Raw genomic sequence first — 22,683 nt, forward strand, 5'->3', positions numbered from 1 at the left:
TACTTCTATATTTTCAAATCCAAACTGGGGTTAATTTCTTCACGATAGTGGAAATGGACAACGTTTCAAAGATTCAAACCTGGTTGCGAACTTTGGATGTATTTACCACTAACGCCAAGGACAAGAACAGTTGGGCAACCCTCCGCGACTAGGGCTACCAGGTCGTTGAAATTCGCTAAAAGATGGCGACGCGCACTTAATTTTTGTTTTTTCCCACATAATAAAGTGTAATGAAACCAAAATAAAAGCAGCGCCAGTAAAACAATCAGAGGCTGTTAAAAAAGAAGGAAAGGAGTACCGCCCTAAACGCTTTCCTAGGACCCAAAGCGAAGCGCGAGTGCAGTGAAACTAATACAAACATTGACATGTCGCTGGACCAAAGAGAGCAACAAGTGTGTGAAAATCGAATTGTGGCCGTTTAAAATGTTCGGAGGAGCAGTTGGTGCGTCTGGTGGCTGCTAGAAGGCCATCATCAGCTCCAGGAAGAAAGACTCTGACATAGGAACGCCCGAAATTCTACCCAAGAAGCTAGGCAGTAGCGTCTGCACACGTAACCTTGTGTGCGCGTAGCACGGAAGCTGTTTGTCGGAATCGGTATAGGTACATATATAGGTATGTGGCTGAGAGCCGCCGCTTAGATTCGCTGCTCAACCGGACATTTCGCTTGCAGTTGAGTTGGTTCCGGCCGCGGGCTATTCCCAGTACGTCGGGCACGTCACCGAGGAGGATGGACACCACATCAGCCGCCGGATCTGGAGTCGGATCGGGCGACGTCTGTCCCTGCTCCACGGTCGCTGCCTCCAACGCCTCCAATGAGCAACCGCAGACCAAGCGCCAGAAGATCGAGCAGCAGATCAAGGTGGGTTCCAAAGCGATGCCGCCTCAGCCGCCCGACATTCTCGATCTGGACGCCAATAGCAACAGCCACCTGTGCTCCTCGCTCTCTTCGTCCTCCACCCACTCGCTGTCCACGCCAAGCAGCACCAACAACTCTCCCACCACTACGCCAAGCAGCTCCAGAGCCGCGTCCTACGCCCAGTTGCTGAACAACATCTTGCCACAAAACGGGGACACAGAGCCACACAGCCAACCGAAATCAGCCCAGGATGAGGTGGATCGGGCGGCAAAATTGCCCGACTTGCTGTCCCTCAGCACGGCCAACAGCAATAGCAGCCACCTGGGCAGCAGGAGTAACTGCATCCCAGCGACAGCCATTGACGACATGCTGGAGTTCGAGCAGTCCCTCACCCGTCAGTGCCTGTGCGGGGTTTCTGAGCGAACGTTGCGTAAGCCATTCCAGTCCCATTACTCACAGGACACCAACGGCCAAAAGCGGATAGCCTACCTGCGCGAGTGGCCCACCAATAAGCTGCTGCAGTTCTTGTCCAACCTGCAGCTTCTGTTCGACATTTATCTGAAGCAGAACGCCAAGGGCTTTATCTGCACGCGGATAATGGACGTCTGCGACGCGCTTATTCGCAATGACCACAAGCTCATCGACGAGATCATCGTGCTGGCTGGCTACGACAACTCCTACGTGCAATTCCTGGCCGGACGTGTGCTAGCCGCATTCCTGGTGATTGCCAAGCAGGAGCTCAACGATGAGTGGCTGCAGAAGATCGTCGACCAGCTGTTTAACTTTGAGCAGCTCGACCAGGCGGCCGTGCAGAAGATCCACTTCAGCCTAGACATTATAAAGCGTATCGTCGAGTGGAAGGACGTTGAGATCCATCCGCTGGACGACGACTGGATGGCGGCGGCGAATAGTGCCAGCGCTGCCTCATCAGTTGTGCCCCTTTCAACGGAAGCTTCCGTAAGCTACATGCATTTTCCCGTGCAAGAGCAGCCGCTGGCCACCAACTACTTTGCGCTGCAGTTTCGAGAGGATACGGAGGGGGAGCGGGAGCCGGAGCGTGAATCAACCGACAATCGCGATCGGCACCGGCGGCACTTTGGTGAGGAGTTGAACGTCGCCTTCGAGCCGCATCACGCGCCCCAGTCTACATCCATGCCCAGCGGCTGCCATGTGGTCACGCTCACAGACTCGGAGAGCTTCGACACGACGCACCTAAAGTGCATAACCATCCAAAAACTGGAGCACAAGTGGCCGACGCTAGTAAAGAACATGTCAGAGCTGATGGCACCGACGCACCAGGATGCGGCCGAGCACTGTGTGCTCAACTTTCTCCAGCTGTGGGAGAACATCATCTCGGTAAAGGCCAATCTTTCTATCGACGAGACTCGGCCTTACTACGCCCAACTGGATAAGTTTGAGCTGCTGCTCAGTCACAGCCTGTCCTGCACCGTGTACAAGCAGATGCTATGCCTCTTTAATGAGGCGTTGTGCTATGGCTCCACGCTGGCGCTGCAGGACATGCTGCCCGAGGAGACGTGCAAACTGGCGCACCAGATTGTCTGCCACGTACGTGGCTTCCGAATCCTGGAATCGTTGCCGCGTCGCCAGCCAGACAACATGGTTAGCCTAATCGGCTACAATGGCAGGCCGTTAGTCTATGCCAACGGAACTATTACCCTGGCAAACGCGGCTCAATCTGGCGATGGAGAGCAGGACGGCGGAGAAGGCGAAGCTCCTCTGGACCTTATAGAGATGGACAAAACGCTGTTACAAAAGATGGTTCTGTTGGTGCTGAAGTCGATAGCGGTAACGGTTAAGGAGATTCGCAGCGACTCCTCCGACTCCTCCATCGACTCCAGCGACTATGATGCCTTCCAGGACATGATGCTTATAGAACGCTCGATCCGCGATGTGCTGAGCAAGCTGGAGACGTTCATCAAGCAGACGCTAGAGTTTCATCCGGAGTGTCACTTCAGCAAAATCCTGATCCACCTCTTCGACGACCAGGACGACCATCTGATCGAGGCCATGGTCTGCACGCTGGACGTCACGTCGGGCATCTCGTTCCGCAACAATGCATTTCCCGAGCTGGTGGCCATGCTGAATCCGGTGTACACATTCCTGGAGTTCCTCAAGATGACGTCGAACAGCTCGGACCTACTGCTGGACCTGCTGGTGAGCAACGAAACCTGCTTTCTGCTCTACCTGCTGCGCCTGCTGAAGTACATCCGCATGAACTGGACGATGTTTGTGCACAGTTGTCACACCTTTGGCATGGGAAGCGCCATGCTGGACGAGGCGATGGGCGTGCTTATCCGTCTGCGCTTGCAAATATCCCGCCTGGTGTCGCGCCAGCTATATCCCTACGACATTTCACCGGTGCTGCGCCTGCTTGAGAGCTGCGAGAGCCTCTACGAGGGCAACGAACTGAGCTGAGTGCGGCGCAGGCCCGTACTTCCAACCACATGCAATTAAAATACGTAATTTATTTTAATATTTAATGGAATAGGAGAAACTAGCGCAAAATTAAATGAAGACGGAAGCCGTGTAGAATACGTGTATTAGCCGTAGGGACAGCTCGACCATATCTCCACACCCCGATCCAGTAGCGCGTTAGCAGTAGTTAAGTTCTTGCACCCTTTCATCCGCTTCGCAGGTCTTTCAGCCTAGATACATAACTGTATGTAATTGTCATTGTAATGAGCATCACAAGTTCGTAGTTAGAGAGTAGTTAATGGTAACATCGTAGGTACTGAATTCCAAACTAAACACTACGCTAGACTAAGATTTTTTTAATCTTGCCCTAAGTAGAATAATGTACAATAGGATGGCAAACGTTGGCTCACTCTCCGCAAAAAGTGGGCGTAAATTCGGTGTCTTCGAGAAGAAAATTCTTTGTACGTTTTCTAAAACACTTGAATAATATAACTTAATTAATTGATTAAAAGAAACGCATTAAGAAGAACTACAAGCGTGCTATGTAAAATTATTGTGTTAAAATTCTGTAGTCTCTTTGCAGTTTCGATGGGTTTTGCCCTGATAGCTATTCGACCTTAATGACGATTGATCATTCGGACGCGGCGTTTTTGGTCAACAGCTCCGCCGGGCATGCCACTAAGGTCTGGAATCTGACCAGTGAGGCTTATCACCGAGCCGCGTCTTGCCAGTTCGGGTGGATATGCCCCTGACACGTGAACCGTTTGATAGTTAATGCTGATCGGGACCGAAGAGCGTCGGTTAAGGTGTGGCTCTAAGGAAGAAAATATTTGGTCTTATGGGACGCGTGGCACATTTAGTTTGATTTTACCAAATCGAGTGTCTCCTGAACCCGGCCTAAATGGATGCGGGTGACTTGGCCTGCTGGCCAAGGGTGAAATGACCCGGTGATGGTATTCCTGAACCTTCGGAGCCGCCTTTGTGAACCCTCCCTCCTCGTTTTGCGTGTACTTGTAGCGATCCACCGACACGGAACGCTCTTCACCGAGGACATGCCTGCGCCGGAAGACAGGGGACTCCTCAACTTTGACATGCATATGGGGAAATGGAGATCAGTCAGTTTCAGGTGGGAGATCGCAAAGGTTTGCAGGAAACCCCATTCGAACAGAGGAAATGAAACGCATTCTAACATGGCTACGTAAGTTGATCACAGGAAAGCACATAGTAATTGATTTATTTTACGTTTACGTTTACACACATATAGGACAGCAATATATATTCGAGTATGTACAACCTTACATTCAGTACAGTTTCACCGAGAAGTGAAGGGAGGTAAACAGTGGAGGTCGTTCAAAAACATAGATATTAAACGCATTATCGAACCCGAAAAAGTGCGGTAGTAGGATAGAGACGTATAGAGATAAAAGGACAGACTATAGGTACACAATATACAATACGTTTTCCGAAAAAGTCAGAAAATTACATAGCTCCCAAGAGTGGACAGTGCTTTGCAGTACGGAAAATTGGCTAACTCAGTACATAGTAGTAGATACATTTAGATTTAAAGATAACAATTCACTTGATCCCTCGTTAACACGGTGTAAAAGCACCTGGCCCAGCGAGTTAAAATTTTGGCAAAGTTTTTGGTGAAATACCTTTTGAAGCCCGCCGATCTTGCTTGTGGATTTGAGCATAGGATTGCAGAGAGCAGCGGCGCAGTCGTTTGTCCCCTTTGTTCTGCTGCCGAAGAAGGGTTATTCACGGGCTACATGTACGAATAGCTTAGTCTTACCGATTTGTAGTGCTGATTGATGTCAGAGGCTGCCTTGAGCAGCAGATAGATGAACACCAGGGCGAATAGGTAGATAATGGGCTCCGCCGTGTTGCTTTTCTTGGTCGCGTCCTTTTTCTTGCTGCCCTCCAGGGAAGTGGCCAAACGAGGTTGCTTGCTAACCCCGTTTCCAGTGGCATTTTTGTTTCGCTTGGCAGGCTTGCCCTGGGATTTTCTGGAAACTGGATGAGCTGATGGACTCCGACCCGATTTCCTGCCGAAAATATCCATCTGCTGGCAAGCTGTGTCCGGAACCTTGGCTTCCTGCTCCTCTTCCATGGCCTCTGGCAGGGAGTCACTGGCTGTGCGATGGTTCAGATCGAGGGCAGCCACGCCCGGCTTGAAGTAGTAGTTGTAGTTGTGCTGCAACCCGGCCACCATGAGATACATAGTGCAGAGAACCACGAGGATGCCCAGTGGCGGTTGTTGGTGTCCTTTTCCCGGCTCACACCACTCTTGACGTTTCGCGGAGCCTTGATCTCTTCAGGCGGAGTAGATATATCCCCGATTGGCGATTTCATTGCCCAGTGTTTACTTCCTACCAAGCAATGACTGTGTGTATCTGTTGACTGCGAGTCCTGTTTGTTTTTGTGGAGGAAAATCGATAGGGATTACTATCACAGCCTCACATATTGGCTTTTCTTGTATCCCATAAAGGTCAAACTAACACAGTCGATGCGCTGACGACCTGCTTAGGCTTCTATGTATTTTATTGAACTTATTGGTCTACTTTTACAACAGTCGAAACTGTTTCGGATGCAACACTCTCGGCCACCACGAAACCATACGAGCTTGTGTGTATGTATGTGTCTGACCTATGACATTCAAGAGCCAATGGACGTTACGTTTGAATTCTTAACTTGCGAATCTTAAATACGAACTTAAGCATCAAACAATTTATCAAGTTATGTACAAATAGTAAAAATGCTTCAGCACTCGAAGTACCCATTGGACATTCCTGTGAGCTGCTCTAGTATATCTAAAATAAATGGCCCTTTATGAAAAACTTGATAATTAAATCATGTACAATCAGTTGATACCTGTGATTTCCAGATCTGTAGACTGATTGCTAATCGTGGTGTAGAGTTTTCTGCTTTCAGCTATGTTTTGGCGCTTGAACATAACAGTTCGTAAACTTTCTCCTAAAAATATCATTACAAAAATAAATTACTTTTATAAATTGATTTGAATCCACTTACTTCTCAAAACATTTCCACTAGATTTGGCTTTTTCCGATTTAATGTCCAAGTTATTTATGGTAAGCTTAGGGTCCTTAATTCTGTTTACTCTAATCCTACGCCCTGTGTCGTAGAGAATACTGCCTCCTCGGCGTGTTGTCAGGCCAGTGAACTGTGTTAAATCCCCATTATCGATCTTTTTGTCGCTAGTCTCATCCACTAAAAGGTTTACGAGAGTATTAGGAAGCTTTTCTTCTTGCTGTCCAATGCTTAGGCAGCCGTGCAGCTTGCGCAAGATCGTGCGCAGGATTTTGAAGCGCTTGAGTACTCGCTGCGGCTCCACCTGGGATGCGCACATCAAAATGGCCATGCACTCGCGCAGTATTCGGATGAACTGCTGGTAGTACTCCTCTCCCACTTTCTCCGTCGTGTCGGCCAGCACCTTTCGGTTGACCTCCAGTTGAAAGTGCTCGACTAACATCAAGGAAATTTGGGCCAAGTCCTCCAAGCGCTGCTTTTCAAACAGCTTCTCGGTGGCACTAATTCCTGCGGTCAGTATCTCCAAGCAGCAACCAAGGAGGGCGCGGCTGTCTATAATCTCCTGGAGCGCCGCCTTGAACTTGGCCACCTCCTCGTTAAAGTGCTGCTCCAGGATGTCCGAGAGCAGTTCTGAACCATGGGCCTGCAGGGAAGGTATCAAACTGGTGTCCAGAGACTCAAAGGAGGCCAAGCAACTGCGCATCATGGTTTTCACTGAGAAAGGCATAAAATATCCAATAAAGTGAGACCAAGTATGTTATAAGGGGGCTATACTTCTCAAGTTCGGGGCAAAGGAAATGGCAAATATGCCTATCTGAGTGGCCCGATCGATGTTCACATCAAAGTCGGCTATAAATTCATCGGACATGGCATCATCTTCCGAGCTGTTCCTCAGCATGGCTCTTATTTTGTCCACTGAAAACTTGTCAAAGTCCAGAAAACAGGTGAATACCAGACGGAGCAATGCATCGTTGATAAAGTCCTCCAATTGGCAAAGCGCCTGCTCCAAAGTCATGGCTCTTAGCTTGAGTATGGACTGGTAGGACGGATTGGGCACCTTGCACTCCTCTTGAAAGGCATTGCACTCGCGGATTACCTGGAGAACCAGGACCAGAACATTAAAGGAAGTCTACTTAAGTATTTGTTTCAGCTACCTTCTGGCACAAGGCACTAAGAGCTGGTTTGTCCTGCGACAAAGCCACGTTAGCGAATCCCAGGGATTGACTCAAGATCAAATCTATGTTGGCGCGCAACTTTTGACTGACGGGAAGGACTTCCTGAGTTGATTTCGGGCAATCCGAGCGGACAGAGTTTTCCTCATTGTGGGAGGTGAACAGAGCCAAAGTGTCCAGGGAAGAATCTACCAGATCTATGAATGAGCGTTCCGGAGCAACTGCATCCCCGTTCGAGCCCTCGCTGTGGATATGCAACAGGCGTTTGAGACACCACCGGATGCGGTCCAAGAAGTACGAATACTGATGGCTGACCTGGTTTATATACATAGATGGATATTATGTTATATGTGCGGTAGGCAAGTTACCCACCGAAAGGGAGGTGCCGCATGTCAGTTTCATGGTGTTTTCCACCTGGCGAATGCAGGTAAGAATCTGGCTCAGGCAGAGGCAGACCAGCTCCGAGGATTCGTTCCGCTTTTGGGAGCACAATGAGCTGTGGACCAAGGTGGCGTATTCCAATAGCTCGGCGCACAGATCCTGCAAGGAAAAGCAACAAGTGAGAATTCGCTTCGGCGATAAACTACCCTCTTTCCACGCACATTCAACCAATTTGCATCTCCTGCACTGCTCCTGTTTAATATAAGCAGACAGGCCTCCAATTTCTTCCTTAAAACTTCCATAATCAGAGGATAATACGAGTTACAACAGTTCTCTTGAAAAAGTAAACAACTTTTTTAAAAAGGTGGCTTGAGTTCCGTGTGATTGGCAAGTCGCAGACTTGCTCACGATGGCTTGGCGTTAGCCCCTTTGCCGTTGGTATTTTTCCATCATCGCACTACGGTCCGGTGCGAATGCATTACTTTTTCGGTAGCAAAAACTTATAGAAAATTGTCAATTCGCTGGTAGTTGTATATCCATGTGAAGCAGAGATAAGCTCCAAACTCTTCCCGTCGCCCACGCCACGTCGCACACTCGCGCACCGCCACAAATATCAAAAGCAGGCCCTAGAGACCGAACCAACTGCGGAAAATGAGCTCCTCGAATGCGGGACAGCGCACCAAGCTGATACAGGAGAAATGCCAAACCCTCCTCACGCAGATGCTCCGCGACGAAGATAACAAATACTGCGTGGACTGCGATGCCAAGGGTAGGTAGACCGGGGCCGCGGATCTCCACTCCCGGGTGTGAGATACGCCTCTTGGTGACGCACGATTGTGCATATACACACACCACACATGCAGATGCACTGCGAGAATTGATGTTGTCTGGTAAAAATCTGATAATTACCCCTTCCAAAACATTATAGGTCCGCGTTGGGCCTCCTGGAATCTGGGCATGTTCCTCTGCATCCGCTGCGCCGGCATCCATCGCAATCTCGGCGTGCACATATCGCGCGTCAAGTCCGTCAACCTGGACACCTGGACGCCGGAGCAGGTGATCTCCCTGCAGCAGATGGGCAATTCGCGAGCACGCGCCGTCTACGAGGCGCAGCTGCCGGACGGTTTCCGTCGCCCACAGACGGACACAGCGCTGGAGAACTTCATTCGGGCCAAGTACGAGCACAAGAAGTACTTGGCCCGCGAGTGGGTACCGCCCTCACCGCCCAAAGTAGACTGGGCCAAGGAGATCGACGAGGAGCTGGAGCGCCAGAAGCGGAAGAAAAAAACCACCCAGGCCCAGGCCACCTTGGGTCTCGGTGGAGTGTCCAGCGGCGCAGACAAACGTTTGTCGGGAGCCACTGGCTCGACCATGAAAAACGCCCCCCTGCCCGCACCGCTGCCCAAGCCGAAGCCCAATCAGGTCGGCGGCTGCAGCCCCAAAACGACGCAGCGCGTCCAGTTGAACAGCAGCGGCGCCAGCAGTGCCGGCGAAAGCGACCTCTTGGGTCTGTCCTCGCCCACCAAGCCCATTGCCGCGACCAGTGCCAGCCAAGACCTGCATAACGAAAGTTTCACCAGCTTTCTCAGCGCCGAATCGATTACCGGACAGCCGGAAAAGCCGAACGGCAGCAACGGTGACGTCGCCAACTTGATGGGCTCTAAGCCCAATTCGCTGGCTCAAGAGGAGCAGGACTTCTTCAATCAGGGCTCACTAGGCGCCTCCGGCAGCGAGAAGGACCAGTCCGGCAAGATGTCCAAGGACAGCATCCTGGCTTTGTATGGCAACGCGCCGGCTGCCCACAATCCCCAGATGAACTTCGGCGGTTTCACGGGCATGGCCCCAGGCGGCTACATGCATCAGCAGCAGCAGCAGCAGATACCCCACCAGTTCATGACGCCTCCGAACTCGGTGAGCATGTACAATTCGCCAGTTATGGCTGCGCCGAATGCGTTCAGCAACGCACCAATTAGCAGTGCCACCGCCATGAGCATGGGTGGCTCCCACGCCTTCGGTGGGGGCCAATTTCCCAGCACCGGCGGCAGTCCCTATGCTGCCGGAGGCCAGGGAGTTACGACGAATCTTATGCAGACGAACCAGAGCATTCTCAGTGGGATGCCGCTGTTTGGAGCGGTGCAGCAACAGCAGCAGCAGCAGCAACATCAGCAACATCACCCACAGCTTGGCGGCCTATCCATGAACCTGATGCAGCCCCTGCCCAGTGGTCTGAACATGGGCCAGCCGCAGGGATCGGGCGGATTTAACTCCGCCGGCCCCACCACTTCCTCAGTCCCATCAAATCTGAACCAACAATTTGGAAACCTTAATATCGGTAATGTCTGGCAATAAATACAACGTGTATTTATGTAGTTGTATTCCTTTAATTAATTTTAAGACACGAGTGTTCGTCTCAGTGCTGCAACATGTGTGTGAGGCGGTGATGCTTGTTTATATGCATTCGATTTGTACAACAACTTGCCAATATAGTTAGTTGTCCTAAAAGGATTCGGAGCAAACAATACGTATTTATAGAAGAATTCACTGTCAAGCAAGACACTGTATTAAACGTTGTTCATGTCCACCAAGACTCGCGTCTGCTCGTTCAAATCTATTCCAATTATACCATAATACATACTACACGTGTAACACCCAAATAATTAAAACTAAACTACGAAACATAATGCACTTCCCAATCAAATGTACATGTTATTTTGAAACATTAGCTAGGTATTTGATACGCATGCATAAACGAATCGTCCACGCCAGGGTGTGAATGTAAACTATAGAGATCTGGCAATGTACTTTTTAAATGCTTGATATCCCTAAGAACATATTCGCGCCAGTTTGTCAATGTGAGTCTTAAATATCACGGCTGGGTAGTCGACGGATTTACTGTATTCGACTTTTAAGTTGCTATGTCTAAGGAATAAATCAAACCACTTCGAACTGTGTAATAATAAAATATTCAGACAATTGTACGTGATTCAAGTATTTATTCATTTACAGGGGTGTAATTGGTTTTGTACACTTTAAAGTGGAGGGCCTTAATTTATATGAATTCTTAAAATTTTTTTTTGTTTATTTTCGTATGTTAAATGAGCTAAGTGCTTTTCTTACTCGCATTTTTAATTTAGAAAATACTTTTTCCTTTGAATTGTATTTTTAAATGGAAAAACATAACAACTAACTTCTAGTTTCTCATAATTTATTTTGTGGCCATTTACATATCAAAAATTTGGCATACTGGAATAAATTTAAATTTCCTGGATTTCCCGCCTCGTCAGCCGTTCACAGAAAACGGCTAGTTTTGCCATTCACCACGCAACGTTGGCACTCTCTACCGCCTGCAATACACGTCAACTTGGAGAATAAATAAAGCAAATCCAAATAAAAATATTCACCTATTGAGACGGAAAAAACAATGGGTGACAAAGTGGACGAGAGGGGCGAGAAGCTGCTGGGGAAGTCCACCAAGGAGGCGTACTTTGCCAGCCTTGCAGAATGGGCGAAACAGGCCACCATTGCCCAAAACGCGATGATAATGTTTCCGTACTACCTGATGGCCAACTATCCAATGTTCCAGGGACCGGTCGCCTCCGCTGGCCTCCAACCAGCCGCCTTGGCACATCCCCATCCGGCGGGTCCTTCTCCACCACCGGTTCAGGGCGCAGGAGCGGCTGCTGCACCACCGGGAGCTCCCGCAGCTGCTCCTCCGCCGGCACAAAACTTCAGTCGTCTGCGAGTCCTGGACGAGGCGGCGCAGCAGGAAACCATACAGCGACTGGGGGGCTACGAGTACGTGGTGGCCCCCTTCTGGAAGCGCGCCGTGGCGGAGACCATCGACGTGTTTATCCTGTTCGTCCTGAAAATCATCATTACATTCGGGGTAGTCAACCTGTTCGACATGGACTTTGACAAGGACGTCATTCGGCGCACGCTGGACGACGAAGACCTCTTCGTGAACTTCTTCGATATCTCGCTGGACTTTATAACAATGTCCACCGACCTGCTTATTATCGAACTGCTGACGAAGCTCACAGTCTGCTGCTACGAGGCGCTTTGGACGTTCCTGTACAATGGCGCCACGCCAGGCAAGTCCCTGATGAAGATCCGCATCCACTATGTGGAGGCGGTGATGCCGCTGCAGGCACCCGCTCTTCCGCAGTTCGTGCTGCAGCCCCAGAGGGAGCCGATGAGGGCACTGCTCTATCCGGCCCAGACCCCCACGCTCATGCGCTCCTTCGCCCGCTCGCTGGCCAAGAACCTGGTGATGACCCTGCTGTTCCCGATCTGCGTCGTGATGATCTTTTTCAAGAACAACCGCACCGCCTATGACATAATGACCAAGACGATAGTGGTGGAGACCGACTCCAATGCCGTATTCCGCACCCAAGTGCCACCGCAGCGTAACCGCTGAGCTCGGGTTTCAACCAGCCAAAGTGTCTAGGAACTGTGCAATCTTTCCTACGCATTCTTATATAAATAGACGTTATTGTTAAACCTAAATTTAATGTACAGCGGTACATCTGCTGTCCTGTGAAATAAAACATAATCTCATACACGGTTGCCGTGGTGCTAGTGGGAATCCTTTTGCTCCACAAAAAAGGGATTGTCAAAGGGTTCTTTTTGGTTGGTTTATTCCAAGTTGAATATATTTCAGTAACGGCAAGACTGGTCTTTTAAATGGTCAATATTGTAGAAATGTGCAACTCATTTTTAAGTTTAAAATTAAAGAGATTTAGGATATGGTTGCACGTTATATTTAAGATCCGAATCGTTTCAACATCAATTTGGTATGATTTAAAGATGAAATAGGGAGAATACTGTAGTCAAATAATAATATTGATTGAAGCAGAACCCTATTTTGCAGCCGGCTTTTGGAGGCGGTGATGTTTTGTTTATTTGCTCACTTTCGAAAGTTTTTGTTTTCGGTTATTGGCTTACTTAACATTGACGTTCTTCAGGGTTTGGGCCACCACGTTGCCCTTGCCGGGAACATGCAGAGCGGCGCCCTTGTAGCAGGCCACCAGGTCGGCGTTGGTCTTCAGATCCGGGGCGCACGCCTCGAAGATCTTCTTCTTGGGGTTGAGTTGGGCGTCCGGCTGGCGTGGATAGCCCTCACAGTGGACCAGATCTCCGGGAACGGCTCCGGCGGGCGGACTAAGCACTTCCACTTTGTCCGGCGTTGAGGCGCACATGACCATCGCCTCCGAGGTGACGCCACGCATCTTGGCCGGCTTCAGGTTGCACATGACCACCACCAGACGGTTCTGCATCTCTTCCAGCGGCACGAACTTTACCAGGCCGGAAACCACAGTGCGTGGAGCCGCCTCGCCACAGTCGATCTTCTCCAGATACAGGCTGTCGGCGTCGGGATGGCGACCCACCTCTACGATTTTGCCCACGCGCAGATCCAGGCGGCCCACGTCAACGGGAGCCTCTGGAGCAGCGGCGGGCTTCTCAACGGCCGGTTTCTTCTCCTTGATCTTCTTTTCCTTGGGCTCCTTGGTCGGCTTGGGAGCCTGCGGAGTGGGAGCAGATGTAACCTCTGCCGGCGGGGACACGGGCGCCGCACTTGTGCAGAATCCTCGGGACCCAGGCACCGGAATCTGTTTCTTGCCGTTTCGCAGTTCCAGCTGCACCAGTTGGGCCAGGGCGGCCTCTACTTCCTTGGCCAGTGCGGCGTTCTCCCTAATCAGCTCCTGCTTCTGGCGCTCCACAAGTTGTTGCTGGATGCCGGAAATCTGGTGGGCAGGAGGTTATCGAAAACATCACAGGGCCTGCTGCACTGGTTACTTGCCTCGGCTTCAATGGAGTTGATCAGCGCTTCGGCGCGCTCGTTGTTGCTCGCAATCTGCTGCAGGTCGGTCATGGCTCTCCGGTTTTTCGCGAATTTTGTGCAATTCAGGCCGTAGTTCTTACATGCGGATCCCACAGTCGTGGCAGTCTTACGCAGCATTGCAGTGCTTCCTCTTACTGCCAACAGTCGTGCCGCGAAACACTGGACGGGTGTGTACAGCTCGAGAAGCGGGGGTATTTTCGCCGCACACCTGACAGGGTCACACTAATCGGTGCAACGCAAAAACGGCTGGGAGTTTTGAGCGAAATTTGTCCAAAAATAAACAACACACTCGGGAGGCCATCACCGTGGCGCATATGGATTACGTTTATTGCGGCACCGAGCCGATCGGCGCCTCCGAGGACATACTAAGTGGGTCGGGGGTTCGCATTTGGGTCAGCGCACCCGCACGCACACACACGCAAGCCAGCTAAGCTTTCTCCTTTGTTTTGTGTTTACTTTTTGCAAAGGTGTTTACGACCCGGGAACTGCGCGAGGTAACGGCCACTTCTCGCCCAGCTTCAATGGCTTCAACATCGGCAGCACGGACGCGGACTACGTGGAGCTGGTTCCCGTGCTCGCCGACGGGGGGGAGCACTTCGGGGTCTCCAGCGTGGCGTTCGATGACTACGAGGAGCTGCTCTGGATGGGCAACCAGGGAGTAGGTCTTCATTTCCGCCTTCAAGGCCATTGCTAACCAATCCCCTTCCCGCAGGGCCATGTCACCTCGTACTACACCAGCTCCATGCAGAAGTACACCTCCTTTCAGGTGCACGCGACCGATATTGTGCGTCAGATCACCACCCTGGACTCGGGAGTGTTGGTGCTCACCCAGACCTCGCTGCGCCACCAGATCCGCAGGGGTCTGCCCAAGTTCACTTATAAGTACGTGAAACTCTGCACCAATGTTGCCCGAGTTCATAGCTTCACGTCCTTCCAGGTCCAACAACATGACGGAAATGGTGAGCATGCTGCAGCTGTCGCCTCACCGCCTGGTCATGGCGGGACTGCAGGATGAGCTCATTGACTTTGACCTGCGCACACTTAAGGAAACCCGGCTGGAGCATGTGGGGGCCGCTGGCTGCACTGTCCTCCGCAAGAATTCGCGATTCCTCTTCGCTGGCGACCAGCTGGGAACGGTCACTTTGCGCGATCTGAACAGCCTGAGTGTTCAGCACACGATCAAGACGCACACCAATGTGCTCTCGGACTTCAGTGTCCAAGGCAACCTTCTGATCTCCTGCGGCTACAGCGGTCGGCAGAACAACATAGCCATCGACCGCTTCCTCATGGTATACGATCTGCGCATGCTGCGCCTTATCTCGCCCATTCAAGTGGCGATTGATCCGCAGATGTTGAAGTTCCTACCTTCGCTTACATCGCGACTGGCAGTTGTGTCCAGTTACGGGCAAATCCAACTGGTTGACACTGTGGAGCTCAGTGAGCCGCGCGTCTCCATGTACCAGATCAACACCAACGGCAGCCAGTGCCTCAGCTTCGACATCAGCTCCTCCTCGCAGGCCATGGCATTTGGCGATCAGTCGGGCCACATAAATATGATTGCTGCTGTGCAGACGCCGCACCCACAGTTCAATCCCTTTTCGCGAAACACAGAGTTTGCGGACGTGGTGCCCCAGCTGCCGATGGTCTCCATTACGGACACCAACTTTCCGCTGTCGTCGGTCATGCTTCCCCACTTGACGACGGGCACGCAATGGTTCTCGGACTGGCCGGAGGAACTGCTGCGATACCGCTACCACAGACCCAAGACCATCGAACCCGAGGTGCTAAGCAACATGAAAATGCAAGGACCCATTGGATACTCGCCAAACCCGCGCACCGCTCGTCGGAATCAAATTCCGTACGTGATTGAGCAGGGAAGCGTCTCCAGTTCGAATGGAAACGGAACTGCATCGGTCACCAAGTCGGAAAGCGGGGTCAAAATCATTCCTAGACGGTATCGTAAGGTCGAGCTGAAGTACACAAAGCTGGGCACCCAGGACTTTGACTTTGAGCAGCATAATCAGACGTGTTTCGCTGGTCTGGAGGCCACATTGCCCAATTCCTACTGCAACGCTATGCTGCAGGTTCGAAATCACTGCTTAAAGGTTAAAAATTTTTCTTAACCATTGTTTTCCTCCTAGATACTGTATTTCACAGAAGCGCTGCGTGTCAAACTTATTGAACATTCCTGCAGCAAGGAGTTTTGTTTGTCCTGCGAACTGGGTTTCCTTTTCAACATGTTGGATAAGAGTACAGGTTAGTTTGATTTGAACTTTGACTCTACCTGACCTAAAGCATAATATTTTCTTAATTTTTATTAATTTTCAGCCTCGTCACCTTGCCAAGCCAGTAATTTTCTGCGCTCTTTTCGCACTGTGCCGGAGGCTTCGGCACTGGGCCTTATTCTTACGGACCGCTCTTCAAACGTCAATCTAATAACTCTCATACAGGCAAGTAGTTACATCGCATTTAAACAACAAATTTAATAAATGCACACCCTCAGAACTGGAACCGATTCATTCTGCATCAAATGCATTACGAAATCTTCGACTCCAGCAAGAACACATCCAGCTCAAGCGGATCTGTGCAAACATCAACTAATGGTAAAAACAACCCGTCTTATGTTAGAAGTGACTACAAAACCGTGTACATTTTTTAGTTGAAAACACAACCCCCTCCGAAACAAGTGGTTCTACGGAATTGTATGAGTCCATGGGTGGTAAGAAGTTCACCGAATCCCAAGTTGATACCCATGTCTTATTTAATGTAATATATTAACAGACGAGAACTCTAAAGAGGAAGAACGCAGTAAGATCAACGCAGAAACGGAAATAAGTAAAATCTTCGGGACCAAGCAAATTTGTGTAAATCGCTGCATCAAATGCCAAGTCGAGAAATCGAAGGAAAACATATTACTCGCCTGCAACATGTCGTACCCCACCCACGTTAAAGATAGTGAACAGTATTTCAGCTTTGGCACAATTTTGAAGCGTTCTCTCAGCTCGGAGAAGAGTATTCAGGCTTTCTGTGAAAACTGTAAGAAGTTCTCGCCAACAAACCAGAGCGTGAAGGTCGGAACCAGAGTCTACGTTGAAACAAAACTGAAGCTAAATTGTAAACTATTTATATTTGCAGGTCACTACCCTTCCGCAGATGCTGGCCATCAACTGTGGCCTTAACAACGACAAAGACATAACCTTCCTAAAGCGCCAACTCAATCGCTGCAACGAAAAGCCAACTGCCGATTCAGCCGCTTCTCTGAGCACTAGTAAACCCTGCCGCTATGGCGCCCACTGTTCTCGAAGCGACTGTCATTTCATGCATCCGGATCGGTTAGTTGTCTTTTATGAAAGCTAGGGCAGCCATTCCATGTACATAATCTTATTAACGTTGCAGAAAATCTCCCTCGCACACTAACCAAGCCAACAACGTCAATAGTTCTCCCAATGGTCGCCAAAAGTCCTGGTTTCCACTGACTTTTACCATGGGTATCAACGAGCAAGGCGAGCTGCAGGTGCAAACTCAATCGGATGGAGGCGCTGGAAAATCGGATCAGGAGGAGGAGGGTGAGAAGCCACCAACAAAGGGCGAGGACAACAATCGTACTTACGCCCTACATGCTGTGGTCTGTCAAGTCGATGACGGCACCCAAAAGAACTTGGTGTCGCTGATAAATGTGCAGCGCCAATATCACACCATGAAACTGTCGGAATCCCCTGAGGACCCCCAAAGCCAATGGTATATCTTCAACGATTTCAGGTGAGTTCGCCTTTAAAGTAATTTACCTAGGCTGGATAATATGGTTTAAATTGTTAAATAGCATTTCTCCCGTGTCGCCACAAGAGTCTGTGTGGTTCACATTGGATTGGAAAGTGCCCTGTGTACTGTTTTACAGGAACGTGGAGGATGACTCTGAGTCGGCTAGTTCTACGAGCTCTACCGTGACCGAAAGTGACGAAACCGTTCCATCGGAGAGCAGCAGTGACTCGCCTACAAACCTGTCCAATCCGTTTTTAGAGGTACTCCCTAAGTCCTGTTTACTTCCCCACCAAATGCTAATCTTGTATATCACCAGGAGAGTCCCATACCGGGCAACGTGAATACAGACGCCACACTCAAGCCGCTGCACACGGATGAAATGCCGCAGGCAGGTGACCTGGTCGCTATGGACGCTGAATTTGTCACCCTTAATCCGGAAGAGAATGAGATACGTCCAGATGGAAAGACGGCGACCATCAAGCCGTGCCACATGAGCGTGGCCCGTATTTCGTGTATTCGAGGGTAATTTCGTTGTGCACTCGCATTGACATCTCTTAAAACATGGACATAAATAATATTCCAGACAAGGGGCGGATGAGGGAGTTCCATTCATGGATGATTACATCTCAACTCAGGAGAAGGTAGTGGACTACCTAACCCAATTCTCTGGGATCAAGCCAGGCGACTTGGACGCCAACTTCAGCAAAAAGCGATTGACCGCCCTTAAGTACTCATATCAGAAATTGAAATACCTCGTCGATGTGGGTGTTATCTTTGTTGGACATGGTCTGAAGAATGACTTTAGGTGGGGACAAATGAATTTTAGGTGACAAGCACAGCTCTATAGACTCTTCACGTTCCAGGGTCATTAACATCTATGTGCCGTCAGAGCAAATAATAGACACGGTGCACCTGTTCCATCTGCCCCACCATCGAATGGTGTCCCTGAGATTTCTGGCTTGGCACTTCTTGGGTTTGTACTCGCATTTTTTCTGTAGCTCGATTTTCTGATTTCATCTGCGACGACATGGTATTATAGGCACAAAGATACAGTCCGAGACGCACGACTCCATCGAGGATGCACGGACCACTCTGCAGCTCTACAAGCACTATTTGAAACTGCAGGCAGAAAAGAAGTTCGCCAACGCCCTCAAGAACCTGTACGAGCGCGGGAAACTGCTGCAGTGGAAGGTGCCGGAGGAGTAAATCGTTGCCGACCCGCTGCCAATTCGACCAACTGCGAAGTCAATGTAATCGTCAGTACAAACGCTACCCCGATCTGAGAAGCCCGGCATTTCCCAATTTTATTATGTTCAATGCGTTTCTTTTTGCTGGGGAGCTTCCCGGTATTTCATTTTGTAATTGTCTATATTCATAACAAATTCAATAAAAAGCAAAAATTGTAAATCTTATCAGTAATATATCACAGGCTGTTATTGTGCTAGCCCATAAGTAAGAGGATCGTCAATTTGTTTACAAAATGCACAATCAGGTTGGAGCACCAAAGCGGGAATGCGTTCACTGATCGGCCAATCGCGGGGTCACTCTGTTCGATTCGTTCTGAAATTCCCATTCGGGCTCCCTTATCAACACAGACGTTTGGGAATTTTTTAGAGGCTGTCGCTAATTTGACGGGTACCCGATCTTGGACTACTGCGCAGCTACTTATAAATACCACGGGCAAGTCAAGCCAGTTAGTTAGAGCTCAGCACTCCGTCAGGGAACACAGTCGTAATGCATTTTTTTGGACTACTCGTGCCGATCGTTTGCGGTGTTTTGTTCGTCGGTGAGCAACCCCAGCACCATGGCCGCACCCAACGGCGATTAATGGGCGTTTTATTACTCCCCTAGGTGCCGATCCCCAGCACACATACGACGGGCGTAATGGGCCCCACGTTTTCGGAACTCCCGGCAATCAGGTCTACATTCGAGGCCAAAACGACGGCGTCTACAAGGTGCCGGGAGTAGGTGGACAGTTCCAGCACTCGTCGTCGCCAGCACAACATGTCTACACGGATGAGCAGGGAAACACCTATGTGCACCAGAGGAAGGCGGGAGGACCAGGTAGAAAGGATCTTCGTCGACGGCTCCAGATCAATATTGACTATTTTCTTTAAAAGCCACTCATACTATAAGGGGACCAGGTCTCGTTGTCGCCCAGCCCAATTATCCCGGTGCCCAGGACTCACGGTATGGATCAGCGGCTCCAGTGCCCCGTGTAGCTCGTAGCCCTCAGTTCCATGTGGAGCGCCCTGGGCGCACTGTGGATGTGGGCCCTGGAGGGTTTGTGGTTCAAAGAAGTGCGCGTAGCCCTCAGTTCCACGTGGAGCGTCCTGGACGCACCGTGGATGTGGGCTCTGGAGGATTCGTGGTGCAAAGAAGCCGCCGTAGTCCCCAGTTTCACGTGGAGCGACCTGGTCGAACTGTAGACTTTGGTCCTGGAGGATTTGTGGTTCAGAGGAGCAGCCGCAGCATCAACGACGGTCGCGTGCAGGGTGAGAACTTTGTAGCTCGTGACGATCAGGCAGGCATTTGGGATGACAATGTATCGGTGTGGAAGCGTCCGGACGGACGAACAGTCTCCGTCGGCAGCGATGGCAGCGTTAGCATTTCTGGTCATGGAGCGACCCAGAATGTGAGTATAAGATGGCTAAATTTAATTTTCTTTACAAGTATGCGTTTATTGCAGTACTAAGAAAGATGCCTCAATATTTTTCCAAGGACTACAGATCTAAAGTACTTATGATTATTATTATATAAAGTTCAATTAAATAAAAATATACTATTGCAAATATAGTTTTTTATATTTATGATCCAACCAGAAATGTATATTTGATTTATACATTTAAATTCTGCTCCGAGGACGGGTACGCACAAGAGTTTAATCGAAATCTCTTCTTCGGTGTCAACATCTAGTAGGCGATTAAGCCCGACTCATAGCAGGCTTTAAAGAAAATGTTTGTGGGATCAGGGAAAATTGACTCCGAAACACATACCACACTTAATAGATTGACACCGACGGCATTTTTTGATTAGTACTTAATCCAACCATTGTGGGTCTCATCAATAATTTGAAATTTTTAAAGATTTCGGATTAACATACATAGCTTGAGCATAATACAAATATTTTGGACTCTCTTTGAAGCTTGAGTCAAAAAACAATCGTAAACAAAAAACCACAATATTCAGGAGATTGAATCTTTATGTAGTATAATAGAAGCGTATTTCCCCTATATTTATGAATCTTAAAACTATTGTTTATTATAGTAACAAATTATATTTATACCCTTGCAGAGGGTATATTGATTTCAGTCAGAAGTTTGCAACGCATATATTTTATTGATCAGCGTCACAAGACGAGTCGATCTAGCCATGTCCGTCTGTCCGTCCGTTTCTACGCAAACTAGTCTCTCAGTTTTAAAGCTATCGGGCTGAAACTTTCCCAAAAGTCTCCTTTCCATTGCAGGTAGTATATAAGTCGGAACCAGCCGGATCGGACAACTATATCTTATAGCTCCCATAGGAACAATCGGGCAAAAAATTAAAAAAAATTATATCTTGAGTGTTTTTCTAAGCTTGGATATATAATTATAATTATATATAAATTTTATCAAAATCGAACGACTATATCATATAGCTCCCATAGGAACAATAATATTGAAAAAGTATATCTTCCTACGCTTGGAAATAACATTTTTTATTGGGTTTTGAATTTCGAATAAAATTTTATCAAAATCGGATGACTATATCATATAGCTGTCATAGGAACGATCAAATAATTGGTGGGAAATGATAGGAAACAAATTATAGCTTTGGGGCTTTTTGACTTATTATCTTATAATATTGGGAATCAAAATTTTTATATTTTTAAGAATTTAGAATTCAATTTAATAAAATTATTGATTATTTTTTATAACTGCAAGGGTTTACGAATTTCGGCTTGCCGAAGTTAACTTTCTTGTTTTTAAATGATATTTCCTTTAAAATACAAACCGTAATATCCACAGGGAGAAAATTAGTAAGGCTTATATAGACGAATAATAGGCCCAAAAAATGAACACGACATGTTAATGGCTATGAATATATTATAATCCACCCAAACTATATAAACAAGTTGTAAATTAGATGTTTTGAACAATAAAATGTGCTAAACGATATTCCGTTTCGCTTCAAAAAGCATTATATCTTCTTGGCCGACGACTAAGATATGATTTTTTTATTTCAACGGGTTCTTCTGGGAAGTTCTTCTGTTGGTTTCGCTGCTTTTCACCAAAGCATTCGATTTTTGTTGATACTTACTTCATCTGAAGGCCGAGCATCGGATTTCCTAGGGGCTCTACTCGTATCTAATGCCAGAACAGGCCTCTGTTGCTCGACTTTTGAATTTTCCCTACTACGCTTCAATTTTAAACTGGTTTCAGGATGCCGATCTGAGTTCTAGGCTAATTTGAAAACTATTATTTTTTATGGATTGGTCATAGTAATATATGTGCAAAGTACGTATGCCATGCGTATGGGCGGAGGCGACTAATATATATTTACGAAGAAAAGAAAATCTACAGTAATAGTCCATTTGTTACGCGTGATACATCACCAACAAGCTTTTGGATTTCTCAAAATTAAAATAAAATAAATACACCAGTAACTTGTGAACTACTAAGGCTAGGGCCTTGAGCAATTCAATATGCCTTTGCTTTGTTGCTTAATTTAAAGAGTGTCGAATATAGAAAATTCAAAAATTAGTAGATCGTATAATACATTTTCGTGACAAAAGTTGATATCAGAACTTTTGTTTGTTGCGATCGTCACTATATTTTAACCTCGTCAAGAGGTGTTTTTGTTTGATAATCGAAACAGCAGCAAGAGCCATATAAAAACATTTTCTTTATGAACAAGATTGGCAAGTACATTGTGAGTCAAAAAACACCATGATGTAGCTCAAGACGAAACCAAAACACAGATAAAAAGAAGTTATTGGTGTCTTACTCTACTATAACGTGGGAGTTGTTTTTTAAATTTAAATCATTAACATTATTTGAAAGCGTAGAGTGCGGTCACACCAATGACGATCAACAATCGACTATCGATAGCTGGGCATGCGCCGCTGCCCTTGCGCAACGAGCTTTTTCGAGCTGTGCAGCAGCTTTCCGCCGTCAAAGCTCGGCTCAGAGCGGACTCCGTTCCGCGAA

The 22,683-nt window shown here is 48.4% G+C and overlaps 8 protein-coding genes across 10 annotated transcripts; 5 read left to right on the forward strand and 3 right to left on the reverse strand.

Annotated features, from left to right (window-relative positions):
* The first annotated feature begins 166 nt into the window (after positions 1-166).
* LOC108029599 (protein lines) lies at positions 167-3,827 on the forward strand. 2 transcript variants are annotated; one of them, XM_017101971.3, is made up of 2 exons: positions 167-612; positions 671-3,827. In XM_017101971.3, exon 2 carries the CDS (start codon positions 728-730, stop codon positions 3,290-3,292), a length of 2,565 nt encoding a protein of 854 aa, XP_016957460.1. In that variant the 5' UTR covers positions 167-612; positions 671-727; the 3' UTR covers positions 3,293-3,827. The 2 variants fall into 2 exon arrangements, with proteins under 2 accessions (XP_016957460.1, XP_016957461.1); XM_017101972.3 differs by having other exon boundaries at positions 167-600.
* A 26-nt stretch (positions 3,828-3,853) lies between these two features.
* On the reverse strand, positions 3,854-5,653 carry LOC108029602 (uncharacterized). Of its 2 annotated transcripts, none has more exons than XM_044091706.2 (4): positions 5,085-5,653; positions 4,948-5,029; positions 4,164-4,376; positions 3,854-4,106 (listed from the first exon to the last, which is right to left on the reverse strand). In XM_044091706.2, exons 1-4 carry the CDS (start codon positions 5,511-5,513, stop codon positions 3,910-3,912), a joined length of 921 nt encoding a protein of 306 aa, XP_043947641.1. In that variant the 5' UTR covers positions 5,514-5,653; the 3' UTR covers positions 3,854-3,909. The 2 variants fall into 2 exon arrangements, with proteins under 2 accessions (XP_043947641.1, XP_043947640.1); XM_044091705.2 differs by having other exon boundaries at positions 4,948-5,032.
* A 146-nt stretch (positions 5,654-5,799) lies between these two features.
* Positions 5,800-8,253, reverse strand: LOC108029600 (serendipity locus protein alpha). Its single transcript, XM_017101973.3, has 7 exons — positions 8,115-8,253; positions 7,885-8,052; positions 7,495-7,827; positions 7,115-7,436; positions 6,323-7,054; positions 6,164-6,265; positions 5,800-6,102 (listed from the first exon to the last, which is right to left on the reverse strand). The coding sequence occupies exons 1-7, from the start codon at positions 8,193-8,195 to the stop codon at positions 6,053-6,055; spliced, it is 1,788 nt and encodes a 595-aa protein (XP_016957462.1). The 5' UTR covers positions 8,196-8,253; the 3' UTR covers positions 5,800-6,052.
* A 95-nt stretch (positions 8,254-8,348) lies between these two features.
* On the forward strand, positions 8,349-10,871 carry LOC108029601 (stromal membrane-associated protein 2). The gene is made up of 2 exons (XM_017101974.3): positions 8,349-8,662; positions 8,822-10,871. Exons 1-2 carry the CDS (start codon positions 8,545-8,547, stop codon positions 10,240-10,242), a joined length of 1,539 nt encoding a protein of 512 aa, XP_016957463.1. The 5' UTR covers positions 8,349-8,544; the 3' UTR covers positions 10,243-10,871.
* Positions 10,872-11,211: 340 nt separating this feature from the next.
* Positions 11,212-12,478, forward strand: LOC108029613 (protein FAM8A1). Its single transcript, XM_017101998.3, has one exon. The coding sequence runs from the start codon at positions 11,315-11,317 to the stop codon at positions 12,308-12,310; it is 996 nt and encodes a 331-aa protein (XP_016957487.1). The 5' UTR covers positions 11,212-11,314; the 3' UTR covers positions 12,311-12,478.
* A 159-nt stretch (positions 12,479-12,637) lies between these two features.
* On the reverse strand, positions 12,638-13,958 carry LOC108029615 (aminoacyl tRNA synthase complex-interacting multifunctional protein 1). The gene is made up of 2 exons (XM_017102000.3): positions 13,694-13,958; positions 12,638-13,637 (listed from the first exon to the last, which is right to left on the reverse strand). Exons 1-2 carry the CDS (start codon positions 13,850-13,852, stop codon positions 12,834-12,836), a joined length of 963 nt encoding a protein of 320 aa, XP_016957489.1. The 5' UTR covers positions 13,853-13,958; the 3' UTR covers positions 12,638-12,833.
* A 3-nt stretch (positions 13,959-13,961) lies between these two features.
* On the forward strand, positions 13,962-18,913 carry LOC108029614 (PAN2-PAN3 deadenylation complex catalytic subunit PAN2). Its single transcript, XM_017101999.3, has 16 exons — positions 13,962-14,104; positions 14,203-14,393; positions 14,448-14,617; positions 14,673-15,819; positions 15,877-15,991; positions 16,064-16,185; positions 16,239-16,338; positions 16,395-16,454; positions 16,517-16,806; positions 16,871-17,067; positions 17,132-17,494; positions 17,556-17,754; positions 17,811-18,016; positions 18,078-18,299; positions 18,358-18,467; positions 18,534-18,913. The coding sequence occupies exons 1-16, from the start codon at positions 14,050-14,052 to the stop codon at positions 18,698-18,700; spliced, it is 3,714 nt and encodes a 1,237-aa protein (XP_016957488.1). The 5' UTR covers positions 13,962-14,049; the 3' UTR covers positions 18,701-18,913.
* Positions 18,914-19,116: 203 nt separating this feature from the next.
* LOC108029616 (baramicin A1) lies at positions 19,117-20,286 on the forward strand. Its single transcript, XM_017102001.3, has 4 exons — positions 19,117-19,280; positions 19,346-19,558; positions 19,615-20,129; positions 20,184-20,286. Exons 1-4 carry the CDS (start codon positions 19,229-19,231, stop codon positions 20,187-20,189), a joined length of 786 nt encoding a protein of 261 aa, XP_016957490.1. The 5' UTR covers positions 19,117-19,228; the 3' UTR covers positions 20,190-20,286.
* Positions 20,287-22,683: the final 2,397 nt, after the last annotated feature.

The sequence above is a fragment of the Drosophila biarmipes genome, chromosome 2R (genome assembly GCF_025231255.1).
Source record: "Drosophila biarmipes strain raj3 chromosome 2R, RU_DBia_V1.1, whole genome shotgun sequence".
Taxonomy (NCBI): domain Eukaryota; kingdom Metazoa; phylum Arthropoda; class Insecta; order Diptera; family Drosophilidae; genus Drosophila; species Drosophila biarmipes.

Coding starts and splice junctions, on each gene's coding strand:
- LOC108029599 (XM_017101971.3), top strand. CDS start 728: ATGGACACCACATCAGCCGCCGGATCTGGAGTCGGATCGGGCGACGTC.
- LOC108029602 (XM_044091705.2), bottom strand. CDS start 5,513: ATGTATCTCATGGTGGCCGGGTTGCAGCACAACTACAACTACTACTTC. Junction 5,033..5,084: donor TCAATCAGCACTACAAATCG/GTAAGACTAAGC, acceptor CTTCTTCGGCAG/CAGAACAAAGGGGACAAACG. Junction 4,107..4,163: donor TTCAGGAGACACTCGATTTG/GTAAAATCAAAC, acceptor TTTCTTCCTTAG/AGCCACACCTTAACCGACGC.
- LOC108029600 (XM_017101973.3), bottom strand. CDS start 8,195: ATGGAAGTTTTAAGGAAGAAATTGGAGGCCTGTCTGCTTATATTAAAC. Junction 7,055..7,114: donor CTTTGCCCCGAACTTGAGAA/GTATAGCCCCCT, acceptor TGCCTTTCTCAG/TGAAAACCATGATGCGCAGT. Junction 6,103..6,163: donor TACAGATCTGGAAATCACAG/GTATCAACTGAT, acceptor CATTTATTTTAG/ATATACTAGAGCAGCTCACA.
- LOC108029601 (XM_017101974.3), top strand. CDS start 8,545: ATGAGCTCCTCGAATGCGGGACAGCGCACCAAGCTGATACAGGAGAAA. Junction 8,663..8,821: donor CGTGGACTGCGATGCCAAGG/GTAGGTAGACCG, acceptor AAAACATTATAG/GTCCGCGTTGGGCCTCCTGG.
- LOC108029613 (XM_017101998.3), top strand. CDS start 11,315: ATGGGTGACAAAGTGGACGAGAGGGGCGAGAAGCTGCTGGGGAAGTCC.
- LOC108029615 (XM_017102000.3), bottom strand. CDS start 13,852: ATGCTGCGTAAGACTGCCACGACTGTGGGATCCGCATGTAAGAACTAC. Junction 13,638..13,693: donor TCAACTCCATTGAAGCCGAG/GCAAGTAACCAG, acceptor CCTGCCCACCAG/ATTTCCGGCATCCAGCAACA.
- LOC108029614 (XM_017101999.3), top strand. CDS start 14,050: ATGGATTACGTTTATTGCGGCACCGAGCCGATCGGCGCCTCCGAGGAC. Junction 14,618..14,672: donor CTGCCCAAGTTCACTTATAA/GTACGTGAAACT, acceptor ACGTCCTTCCAG/GTCCAACAACATGACGGAAA. Junction 17,495..17,555: donor TATATCTTCAACGATTTCAG/GTGAGTTCGCCT, acceptor ATTGTTAAATAG/CATTTCTCCCGTGTCGCCAC.
- LOC108029616 (XM_017102001.3), top strand. CDS start 19,229: ATGCATTTTTTTGGACTACTCGTGCCGATCGTTTGCGGTGTTTTGTTC. Junction 19,281..19,345: donor TTGCGGTGTTTTGTTCGTCG/GTGAGCAACCCC, acceptor TTACTCCCCTAG/GTGCCGATCCCCAGCACACA. Junction 19,559..19,614: donor GAGGAAGGCGGGAGGACCAG/GTAGAAAGGATC, acceptor TTTCTTTAAAAG/CCACTCATACTATAAGGGGA.